This window comes from Pempheris klunzingeri, chromosome 1, assembly GCF_042242105.1.
Source record: "Pempheris klunzingeri isolate RE-2024b chromosome 1, fPemKlu1.hap1, whole genome shotgun sequence".
In the NCBI taxonomy this organism is placed as follows: Eukaryota; Metazoa; Chordata; class Actinopteri; order Acropomatiformes; family Pempheridae; genus Pempheris; species Pempheris klunzingeri.
In genome coordinates, this window is record NC_092012.1 from 7,488,067 (window position 1) to 7,500,551 (window position 12,485).

At 40.7% G+C, this 12,485-nt stretch overlaps 1 protein-coding gene across 1 annotated transcript in view; it reads left to right on the top strand.

The window, feature by feature from the left end:
• The window catches only part of glceb (glucuronic acid epimerase b), a 45,679-nt gene extending 41,647 nt beyond the window's left edge, over positions 1-4,032 (top strand). Inside the window, exons 5-6 of the mRNA XM_070831341.1 lie at positions 1,873-2,165; positions 2,740-4,032. Coding sequence (XP_070687442.1) covers positions 1,873-2,165; positions 2,740-3,471 — 1,025 coding nt within the window. The 3' untranslated portion in view covers positions 3,472-4,032. The remainder of the gene's footprint in view (positions 1-1,872; positions 2,166-2,739) is intronic.
• The last annotated feature ends 8,453 nt before the right edge of the window (positions 4,033-12,485 follow it).

The following is a 12,485-nucleotide window of genomic DNA, read 5'->3' on the forward strand; positions in this document are numbered from 1 at the left end:
CTGTGCGTGATGGCTACCCCCCCCCGAACTGTGGCTCTGCTGCTGTTGATTGTGTCATTTTTCAAGGAAAAGTGATTCAGTAGTTTCAGCTTGTCAAATGTGGGGATACATTGAATATATGTAAGTGTTAGAGTATTAGCTGTATATAAAAAGCAATTTTGAATAGTCACTTTAGGCTCTGGGAAATTGTGATGGGTGTTTTTCAACCATTTAATGGACAAAAATCGGTTAAATAACTGATCGATAATGAAAGTAATCATTGTTTGCATCCCTAAAAACATGAAAACTTCCCAAGGCAGTAAATACCCTCTGTAGGCTCTGAATGTCCTCTTTATTTCCTGTGTGGACACACTGATGCAGTCACAGGAGGATGTGAAGGAGTAATCTCACGCACATTGACTGTCGGATCGCCTGCATCCAACATGCACAACACGCACAGTACATGTGTTTTCAAGTGTGTATTTAACATGCTTGCTTATGTACACAAGTATGGTTTTACGCTGACATACTTCTTGCTGCATGTCATCTCTGTCTCCTGTCTTGTTGCTAAACAGCCAGAAAACTGGGCAGAGCAGAGGAGGTGGAATCTCGTCTATATTCCCTGCCCATCCTTTATTGATGCCAGAGTAATCACGGGGCCAGAGTACAAATCCACTTACTCTCTGCATTGCCTTAAGTAATGGATTTATGAGTGCATTAAAGAGCCGTACTCATCCAGAGGCCCCTGCCAGACTGGCTCTCTCCTTCATTCTCCTCCTGATCGACTGTCTTTGTGTCTCAGACGGCCTCGTCTGCTTCTGCTTTCTCAGCTCATGTCATGTGAGATCTCTCTGCCTGTGATTCTCAATTGTCTTGTCACTATTGGCTCATTTTCACTCTCTCCGGACTCCGGCCGGCTTTAAGGGCACTTGCGCGACCCATCATTCCATTACCCTCCTTTTTCTTGACTCCACTGCACTCTTTCCTCACTTCATCCTTTGGGGAGCCTTGATTAGAAACGGTTTTTGGGACTGTGCAGACCAAGTAACAAGGCCAAAGGAGAGATCACTCCAGAAACTGTTTGGGCTTTAGAGGGGTGAAATGAATTCAGAACAGCAGGTGAAGTTCTTGGCACAGAGTTGACATAATGTAAGAGGAGCAGTGGCAGTGTGGAAACTGAGTATCATCTCAGTTTGTATCTTTGATGTTTGTAGGGAAGACTTGTGGAAATGCAAATAGAAAAGTTGCTGCAGTGCATCAACCACTTCTTTCAATCGCCTGTTCCATCTTCCAACTACTTTGTTCTTTTCCTCCCTCTATTCCCTCCCTTCTGTCCTCCTCCTAATTAAGCTCAGTGTGCAGTGACACATCTGTGCTTGTACGTCCCATGAGAAACTTGTCCCTATGTGTGTGTTTGAGACTCTCTCACACACATACACACACACACACACAGAGCCAGACACTTCACACATATAATAACAGTACAAGACCCTTGGTAATAAAGAGTAAGGTTTTGACCTCAGCTTTTTTTTTTTTTTATTAGATTCTCAAATGATCAGATAATGAAAAAATGACTACCTAGTGAATGCTGGGAACATTAGGAGAAAGACAAGTTATCATAGAAGCACATCATCAAAGGAGAGTGTATTAAAGGAGACAGACACACTGTAAATGGCTTCCTATCAATCTGCTAAAAATAGTCCATTACCAACCAGTAATCGTCAGAAGTTCTTAAAGTCAGTAAAACGACGTTAGTCATTTATTTCTAACCAAATGCACTTGAAGAAGAAGTGCTATAAATGTCTTCTCTCCTGCAATTTCGGTTTATCATCCACATCTTAATACCTTCCCCATTTATCTGCTGCACCCACCCCCCTCACCCCACCACCACAGATTCCTCAGAGGGTGTGTCCCTCCAGCTGGGTAACTCCAAAGACTTCATCCTCAGCTTGGACATCAAATTCATCTCCAACGGCAGTGTGTCCGTCATCCTCGAAACCACAGAGAAGGGCCCGCCCTTCACTATCCACTACGTGACCAGCACGCAGCTCATCGCCTTCAAAGACCGTGAAATCACCTACGGCATCGGTCCGCGAACCACCTGGAGCACCCTGACCCGGGACCTGCTCACCGACCTCCGAAAGGGCGTTGGGCTGTCCAACACCAAGGCTGTGAAGGCAACAAAGGTTGTTGTTTTTTTTCCAACTTTATGCGCTTAAGTACCTTTGACTATGTAACTGGACTAGAGCTCAAAAAATGTGTTGATATATCAATCAATAAGAATTGAATCTGCTATTATGCTGATAATTGAGTCATTGATTAATTTTTTTAAGCAAAGATGCCAAACATGTCCTTCTTTTCTTCATCCTTTGTTATGGTGAGCTGAATAGTTTTGGGTTTCTGGAAGAGCAAGTAATTTGAAGACGTCACATTACAAATAATGACGTTTTACCATTTTTAGGCATTTTATTGACAAAACCATTTTAATTGATTAATCAACAAAATAATCAGCACATTAATCAAAAATGCATTAATAATTCAGTAATTGATCATTGGCAGTTGCAGCCCTATAGTGAACCATACGTAACTAATCATAATTGATTGCACTTCTTAAAGCCAGGGGTTATGAACAAAACTGATCCCTTATAACAGCGTTGTTGCATGTAGACATGATAAACAGTATGACTGAATTAATGCCAAATCCTAATTCCTAATCCAATTAATTGTTTTGTCTGCCTCTGCATCTGATTTGCTCCTCAGATCATGCCCAGACGGGTGGTGCGACTAGTCCTACATGGGCGCGGCTTTGCTGACAACGTCACTATCTCCACCACTGCCCACATGGCCGCCTTCTTTGCCGCCAGCGACTGGCTGCTACGCAACCAGGACGAACGAGGCGGCTGGCCCATCATGGTCACGCGTAAACTGGGTGAAGGCTTCCGGCCCCTGGAGCCGGGCTGGTACTCGGCCATGGCTCAGGGCCAGGCCATGTCCACCCTGGTGAGAGCCTACCTCCTCACCAAGGACCAGGCTTACCTCAACGCTGCCCTCAAGGCAGTAGGACCCTACAAGGTGCCTTCAGCGCAGCACGGGGTCAAAGCTGTGTTCATGAACAAATACGACTGGTATGAAGAATACCCGACCACACCCAGCTCCTTTGTCCTCAACGGCTTCATCTACTCCCTGCTGGGACTCTTTGACTTGACTGAGACGGCTGGAGAGAAGCTTGGCAGAGAGGCTGGGCAGCTGTTCAGCCGGGGCATGGAGTCACTGAAGGCCATGCTGCCGCTCTTTGACACGGGGTCTGGGAGCATCTATGACCTGCGTCACTTCATGTTGGGCACTGCGCCCAACCTGGCACGCTGGGACTATCACACTACGCACATTAACCAGCTACAGCTGGTGGCATCCATAGACAACTCTCCCATCTTCAAGGATGTGGTCAAGCGCTGGAAAAACTACTTAAAAGGGATTCGTGCCAAGCACAACTAGACAAACTGTAACCCACGAATACTATACAGCTGAGATGATGACTGAAAAGTTGAATATACTTTATGTGCGAGAACGTAGTGGATGATTGAATGTGAGGAGGGTGCTTATGTTGTGTGTCTGTGTGCGGCCCCATTTGGTTGAGGTTTGTAATCTAAAGGACAAGTTTACTCAGCTGCAGCTCACAACACTTAACGTTTCCTGTGTGCTCTGTTGCAGATTTTATATTTTCTGCAACATTGACTGTAGCTCTCCTCTCCTGTTTTTTTCCTTGAGCTAGTGTTTGTAATTATGCACAGACCTAGTTTCAGAGTGAGTGTTTGTGTTCAGGGAGAGCACATGTCTGTGTGTGTGTGTGTGTTGTTTAAAGTAACAATATATGATGTTAGAGAAAGATGAAACTTCTTGAATTGTTAAAACTCACATTTACGACGTTTTTTGACGCATACACTACAAGTCTCTTCTCCGATTGTATTTTTTTACCATTTCAGCCACACTTGCAAAGAATATTGAGACAAATAAACTGTAAAAAAAACAAAAAAAACAGAATATATTACAAATTATTTTGAGGAGAATGTTGCCAAAAAATTTATCTCATCAATATTAAATATTTACATTTTATTTCTTCATTGCAAGTTTTTTTAACTTCATGACCCTCAAAACTTACAAGTTATAAATCAAGAAGTAGTTTTTAAGTACACCATGTTTAAGCTGTGAGGTAAAATAAATGAATTTGGCTGTCATCCCTTCACAGAAATGCAAAGGCAAGTGCTTAATGCTCTCCCTTAAAACACAGATTAACAATCACACATCATTTTGTCTTTAACTCCTCTTATATTTTTTACTTTAATATAAATATTAAATCATTGATGAAGTGTCCGTCAATTTGCTCGAAATCAGCTCTGAACCACTATATCTGATTTCAGATAGTTAAACAGGCTCCACTACAAGGAGGTCTCCTTGCTTCCTACCCACAATTCCACCGTCTTTAGCTGAGCTGTTGTGTATACACATCTGGTCACAGTTGCAACGTGACTGCGATTTAGGTCATGTGACTTGCATTGCGACCAGGTTGTGTTTCAGTTTAGACAAGCTGCCACCACATGAGGGTTCCAGTTATGTTCACTGCCATAAACCCATCAGGCAAACATCTTTAAAATATTATAATTTAAGCCTCTGCAATGCTGGCAACTCTATGTGATGTTTTAAGATGACACAATGTGTCCTGTCGTTCTTAACTGTAACTAAAACCCACTAAAGTCTGTCAGTTGGTTACAAAAAAACTTAATAATTCATGTGGTACAGAACACAGCTACAAATAGTAAGTTCTGCATCACTCTGAGCTCAGCTCAGATGTTAAAGCGTGAATCCCCGATATCAGACAGCTCGGATTGTGATCCTGGCTGAACCAATTTAGCACTGATGTGGTCGCCGCTAATCAAAAATCACAGCATTTTTTTTTTTAATTGGGGGGGGAAAGGGCAGCTGAGAAATGACCGACTAGAATCACTGATCTGCAGCCAGTGTCGCTCTGTTCTCTGCTCTCACACTTCTCACATTTCTCACATTTGCACAGTTTGGGTGAAGCTAGATATATCGGTTGGGCTTTGGATTGAGTCAGTCAGTCGAGGCTGTCAAGGGCCCTGCAGTGTCATCCCAGAAAAAATATGCACAGGAAATAATGTGGCTAATACTTTAAATGCTAAACTTAAGCTTCAAACGAATCCCTTTGACTTGTTAAACGGCAGATTCTTTATATCTCTCTGTGTCCTTTGGTTTGAACACCAGCACATCTGTTGCAGCTACATTTTCTCGCCTCCTTTTTGATCTTTTTAGATGTTGTTTGCTTGGAAAAGCTCTTCTCCCATAACTCATACTTCCAGATGATAATTGCCGTACACAAGTGTAGGCGGTGTGGATGTATGTGTTGTGTGTTGGGGTGGACAAATGTGGGCGGCAGAGGTGCAGCTGTGTCTTCAACAACATGTCAATTCACAACATTTAAATAGACAAAGCCAGGAGTGCTGAAGGTCGAGGTAAATTCTTGACAAACATAAAGAGGCTGTCAGTCCCAGCAGGCTTCTCACTTCTCCCCTCGGCTATTGTGTGTGCGTGAACTCAGCGTTTTTAATCTGAGTGCTGCCCCATTGACCGCTGTACGAGGAGAAACCGGCTCGCCAAGGCACTAACAATTCACCCGGCTAATAGGCTGGAGAGCCGGCACACAGTACAGTCGCTAGCCGGGGATGAGTCAGCATTCACTGGCATCTCACTCACAAAGAAAACAAAGTGGAGCCCTCAGCATTAATGAGGCTTTCATCGATCTACCTTAAAGATTATTAATGCGAAGCAGGAGAATCAATCTGGTTTGCTCCTCTGAAGGGCCCTTTTCTTTGGTCATTTTCATAAATCCGAGGTAAACTTTGAGATGAAAACATCCTCCAAGACGACCTGCCTTCAGGTTGTCCTTTTGTGAGCTTTTAAGAGAAAAAAGCGATTGTGATTCATTTTGATGTAAGGTTGGACGGAAAAAAGTCACACCACTGAGAGTTGCTTTCCTTCACGTCCATTATTAATTCCCCCGGTTACATACTTCTGAGCTTACACCTTCATCTGTAACACAACTGCTTGAATTTAGACCTGAGGGTTTGTAACAGAGTATAAGGGCCACTGTGAAGAAACGATGTAAGCCTTCGAGTAAAAAGTCATAGTATTACGAGGAAAAAGAGAAGCCTCTCGCAAGGAAAGTGAGTAACTGTACAGTACCGTACATATACAGTAGTATACAGTCACTGCTGTTTCAGCTAAAGCATGCACATGTAATCCAATCTATCCACTTTTATTATAACATACAGCATTTTGTTCATAAAGCAGCCTTTTCATGTAATACTACGACTTGACAGTATGATAATATTTAGATTTTAATTTTAGATTCTCATAATATGACTTTACTCTTGAGATATTCTGACTTTCTCTCATAAAATTCTGCGTTTTCCCTTGAAATTGCAACTTTTTCTTACTACGACAGTGACCCTAATCCTCCGTCTTTGAGGTTTATACTGTGAAAGAACTTTTATTCATCTGTTTTTAAAACTATAACATGGCATCCCAGAGAAGAGCTATGAGTGAATCTTTCTTTTTGATAATCACAGTTTTTTATCCTCCTTGCTCCTGGTTTTGTTCATTTCCTGATGGCATTTTCTTTCCATGAATACTTGCATAATTCACACTTTGCCATTTGGACAGGACAAGTAGAAGTGTGCAGTTTAAAGGGAACATTCAGGAATGGAAGTTTTTTTTTTGTTTTTTTTATGTGATGAACTATCTCCATTTTGTTTATACCAAAGTCATTGATTGAAGTATATTTGAATTTGTATATTTTTGTGCAAAATTGATTTTCATTCAGCATTTAATGGTGTTAAGTCTCCTTGGAGACGTCACAGAGAGACACTGCCTTTTGAGAAATGCTAGTTTTTCAGATGTAGGTTGAATAGATTATAGCAAAAATAAGATGTGTAAAACCTGCTTATTGTAAAGGGGATGTGTGCAACTAGAGATTAGCATTTAGTCAGCTACTGTTTTAAAGGCAAATGGTCCAATAGCTGCAAATTCTCCTTGATTTTTATTTTCCTTGTTTTCTTTTTGGCGTGTGTGTTTGCATCATTGTTGGAATAATTTGCTGAGGAGTGACAAGATGTTTTGCTAGATTTAAAAAAAGCACAACTGCCATTTAGTGTCACATGGTTTTGGCTGCATTTCCTTTGGATTGCTTTGTTTTTCTTTTCAGGACAATGTGCAACACCTTCATTAAGGAAGCTGCTATTATTGTTCACTGTGTCACAGGTATGAGAACTTCTTTTTCCTCATTTTAGTGGTCTTTTATATATTGCTTTTGTTTCACAATCTGTTTAAGACTTCCACATATGACCACTGAGGTCAAATGTGATTTATGCAATAAAATGTTTACTGGGGTTGTGACACCACAGGAGACCCAGAGCGGTTGTACAGACTTTGCAATCCAAGCACAATGTGCAAATGCTACCATTTTTTAGTCCAAGGAAGAGAGGTGTTTATATACAGAGTAAATCTTTGTGCTTTAAAATTTGCTTTTTAAAGGTGTAAAAATAAAAGCATTTTTCTTAATTGCCTGGTCTCATCTGTTCTGTATAACATTTAACAGAGACTCAGCAGTTTAATGGAGATCTCCATACAGATGTATGCTTTTATTATCCTCCATGTCCACTGTAGAACTGCTACATGATGATTAACATTAAATTAACCTGCAACTATGGTCATAATCAACTGTTTAGCAATTTTTCATGAAAATATGAAAAACAATGATTGGTTTCAGCTTCTCAATAGTGAGGATATCCTGCTTTTAGTATTTTGTGATCAAACGCTGAATATCTTTGAGTTTTAGTCAGTCAGGACAGTTTTCACTGTTTTATAGATGGATTTAGTTAATCCATTAATAGTGAAAGTAATCAGGTGAATCAATAGAGACAATAATTGTTAGCTGCACCCTGTAGACCGTTGTTTTTTTAATACATTTTATCATGTTTATATATGTATTCCTGTTATTTTACATATTATATATATTACATGACAAGTACAATAAGCGGACCGACCATCTTATTGATCTAACTGATCAGCCATATATTTTCTCTCTGCTCAAGTTTAATGATAAACCATCTATATTATTTAATTGTGGGCCTCATAATCAATCTATCTCTGTTCTCTTTATTCCATCTATCAACAGAATTTCATTCAATACCAACTTTAATTTTTTCATGGGAAGGTTGAGTTTTAACTTCTGTTGGTTCTGTCTAGATGGATTTATTTCTGGAGGTAGTTACATAAAATAACATGTTTTGTTTCAGCTGCTCATGTCCGTCGTTAAGGAGCTCTGACTGCAGTGAAGGAACAGTTTGCTCGTTTTCTCAGCGAACCTGCTGAGAAGAAAAACAATCCTGATTAATAATTTATCCTAATTAGGATATTCTGATCCAGGGAGAAGTGCAGACACCTGAGAAGGACTGTATCTCCTGCCACCCGCTTGCATTTTTCATTACCTTCTGGCATTTATACAATTCAGCCGTAATTTCTCCCCCACAGCCACACACCTCACCCCACGCATCCTATTCCTCCCCTTTCCTCGACACTAATGATATTACTGTCCCTCCTGACAGCGAGTCGGCCTCCCAATCCTGCAATTAGCCCTACATAAACCCGATAAGCTCAGTCCCTTCATGGCCCCTGCACCGTCCTCTCCCGCCTCCTCCGCTCCCATTCAGATGCCTTTGAGATGGCTGTGATAACATTACAGCGAATCCTTGGTGCTCCGCCGTCCAGAGGCCACAGGCTTTATGATGTCCATAAATTCACCCACTTGATGAAATTAACACCCCGTTGAACCCTGCATTATTGGATTTGTTTGTGTGTTTTGTGGGGGTCTCAGAGGAGGTGGGGAAACTGGATGTGGAAGCATCTAGTGAAAAGAGAACAGAAACAGTACACCTGCTGCACTTTCATGAGAGCAATGTGACAATTTACATCCCCAGACGGTTTTTGAGATTTGTGATCTTCTCACCCAAAAATTTAATCTTACAGCAGCAGTTCAGTATTTGGGGGAAATACACTTGTTTGCTTCCCGGCAGTGAGTTAGAGATGATGCAGTCAATACAGCTGTCGTATCTGCTGCGGCCAGCAGCTAGCACACATCTAGAAGCAAGGGGAAACCAGCGTAAACAGATTAACAAATGATATATATGTGTTAATTAATGAATGTTAGTGGACTGGTAGGTGATTCTGATTTGCTTACATTTGGACTGCCCCCCCCCCCAGCATATGCTACTGGTTATAGCTTCTTAATTATCGTACAGATTTTAGGGTGGTATCGATCTTTTCATCTCACGCTCTACAAGAAAGAAAACGATCATATTTTCCAAAATGTCAGAGTGCACCCCACATTAGAAGCTGGCTCAGCAGTCTGCTGCAAAGCTTTTCTAAATCAACACAGGATCAATTTCTCCAGGTGTTCTGCCAAATCATGTTCAAATTTCACTTCTTATCTGGTTTCATTTGTGCTACTGAGCAAACAATGTTATCAAGTCCGGCTCAGACTCATCGTCTCTTCTAAATGAACAGCAGAGACACTGTCGTTACATTAAAATGAAATAAATCTCCTGTCTTAGTTTCCAAACCTGGTAATTGCTGTATTTTGCTCATTAATGAGCAGCTGGCGCTCTTTGGGTTACATGGTAGAGAGGATAAAATGTCTTCAGTGGTGTGCAATCACCAGCCGAGTCAGAGATGACTGGTGCTGGAAGAGAACAATGAGGAGACAGAGCAGCAGTGGGGGGTAGAGTAAATAGAAAAAAGATGTAGAGATGTACGGGAGAGAAAGCGAGTGAATCTGTGGCGGTGGGATTTCTAGACTGAGAGAAGCAGCAAAAGCTGAGAAAGTCTGAAATTCAACAGAGGAAAAAAAGAAGAGCGCCTGGAGTCTAACAACTATTAATAATGTATCAGGGGCGTCTGCCACACACGCTCCTCATTTGGAGACACAAACTACACCTCATCAACCAAAGACCCCAGGGAGGCACCGACACTTTGAGTAGCTACAGCACAGCAGCCCGGCTCAGTGAAGTCTGCCCCCCATCTGGTCCTCTATAACCACACACAGACCACATCACAAACTCAGCACATCGTCATTATTTTTTGTAAAGGCAAGAAAAATAGAAAATTAATGTTTAATGAAGTGATTCAATTGAAAGAATTGGGGATTTATTATTTCTAAGCACATATATGCAGTTAATGAATGTAACTATGTACATACATTCAGCCTCTGTGCTTAAGTACAAATTCAAGGTACTCCTGCGTCGGTATTTCTAGTTTATGCTTCTTTATACTTCTACTCCACCACATCTCAGAGGGAGATCTTGTTCTGTTTACTCCGCTACTATTTATTTGACAGCTGGTTACTTTGGAGAGAAAGATTTAACATACAAAACAGATGCTATCTTGTTAAATATCAGGCAGTGTAACAGAATACAACACTAAATGAAATAGCTGAAATTAGCTACAGTAACAGTAAACAGTGAAATGCTGCATGAACATAAGTAACAATAATCCATGAATATATAATAGTATAAAACTCATACAAGCCGGGTTTTTTTTTAATTATTTTAGTTTTGATACTTTTTGCTAGTATGTCTGTATTTTACATTTTCAATCCCGGACTATTATTTGTAATGGGGTGTTTTTTTATATTGCAGTATTTCTATTTTGCTACTGTCAAATAGATGTAGTGGAAGATGAAATACATTTTCCTCTGAAATGTATTTGAGAATAAAGTATAAGGTGCTATGAAGAGAAAACGTGAAGTATAAGTCACTTTTTGCTGCTGCGTATATGTAAATTGCAAGTGTTTTGTAATAACAGTAAGAGGTCAAAATGTAATATTTGCGCTGTAAGCCTTTGGACCATCTTATAGCCATCTGACATGAACTTAAGTTATTTCAGTATTAAGGAAAGCATCAGCAACAATAACTCAATGAATGCTTAATGTGAGAAGCTGCTCAGTAGTTGTGCTGATGATACACAAACATTCAGGGCTCGCCTCAGGGGGCTCAGCTTGGCTTGCATGGGAGAGAGGGGGAGGGCTTTGGCCTGAAGCAAACTTGTTACTTTTTCTCATTAACAGTCGATAAAAGAAGCAAGCGGTGCTCCAAGAGTTTTCTGTCCCTGCAGTGATGCACTTAGATTCCCTGTGATGCTTCCAAAAACATGCAGTTTTGTTGTCTAAGGTCACTGAGCGATAAATGAATTAATGAGAGGGAGCAAACAAAAGCAAAATATTAAATCTAAGGATGAGGACAGTGAGAAAACCTTCATCTCAGGCTAAAAATAAACTGCATGGACAAAAACCTTTCAGTGGTTTTGGCCCTCGAACATCCTCAGCATCACCCTCAGTATCTGTTTACACCCAAACCTGTGCAGCTTCTGTTTGAAAGCACTGACACCTTGTGGTCAGAGGATGGGACAGTACAGATGACAGCAGGTCGCTCACAACAAAAGAAACGACAACAGGTGATTATATTCAGTCTCTTTTATGTTTCTTTATATTTATGACGTATGCATGTGTATGTATGTATAGATACACACAGTATGTAATTATAGGTATATGTATATGTGTCCTGTATTAAAACATAACACACACAACATACTACACAGTCCTAAGACCTGCAGGTGAGGTTAACTGGTGACTCTAAATTGCTCACAGGTGTGAGTGTGAGCGTGAATGGTTGTTGTGTGTGTGGTGACCAGTGCAGGGCGTACCCCGCCTCTCGCCCATTGTCAGCTGAGATTGGCTCCAGCCCCCCGCCCCCCGTGACCCTTAGGGATGGGCGGTATAGACAATAGATGGATGGATTTGTTTCACAGCTTTAGCCACTAGTTACTTTGTAACAAGTATCAAATATAATATAAATATAATATCAGCTTCACTTCAACTTAAACATTAAAAAACATGGTGCCTCATCTCAGATTTCTTCTCTACAGTTGCATAACAAAGGAGCAAATTAGAGTTCCAGAATAGTATCATGTTGTACCACAAAACAGTTCAGTGTTGCAGCAGCCAATATACTTTGTTTCTTCTCACCTTGGATATTGTCATTCTATTCTTAGTTTTTAATCTGTCCAGTGTTTAGTTTTTAGTTTTTTAAAGAGAAGCTTAGCACTACCTGGATATCTTGTTTCCGCTGACCTCCAGTGGTGTTCGTTTTTCATACACAGTGACATCATGCGCAGCGCCAATGCATCATAAGAGGTGGCAGATATGATGCTGAGTCTCTATCAGCTGATAATCGAACAGCAGCAGGTGGTAATAAATGAATTATAAACTTTAATATAATCTTTTTATAGCTTATAAATATAAAGACACTGCAGAATCTTTTCTATCTGATTTCAGCCACGACAAGCCATGTGAGGTGTGTTTTTATTATTCTGTATCATTA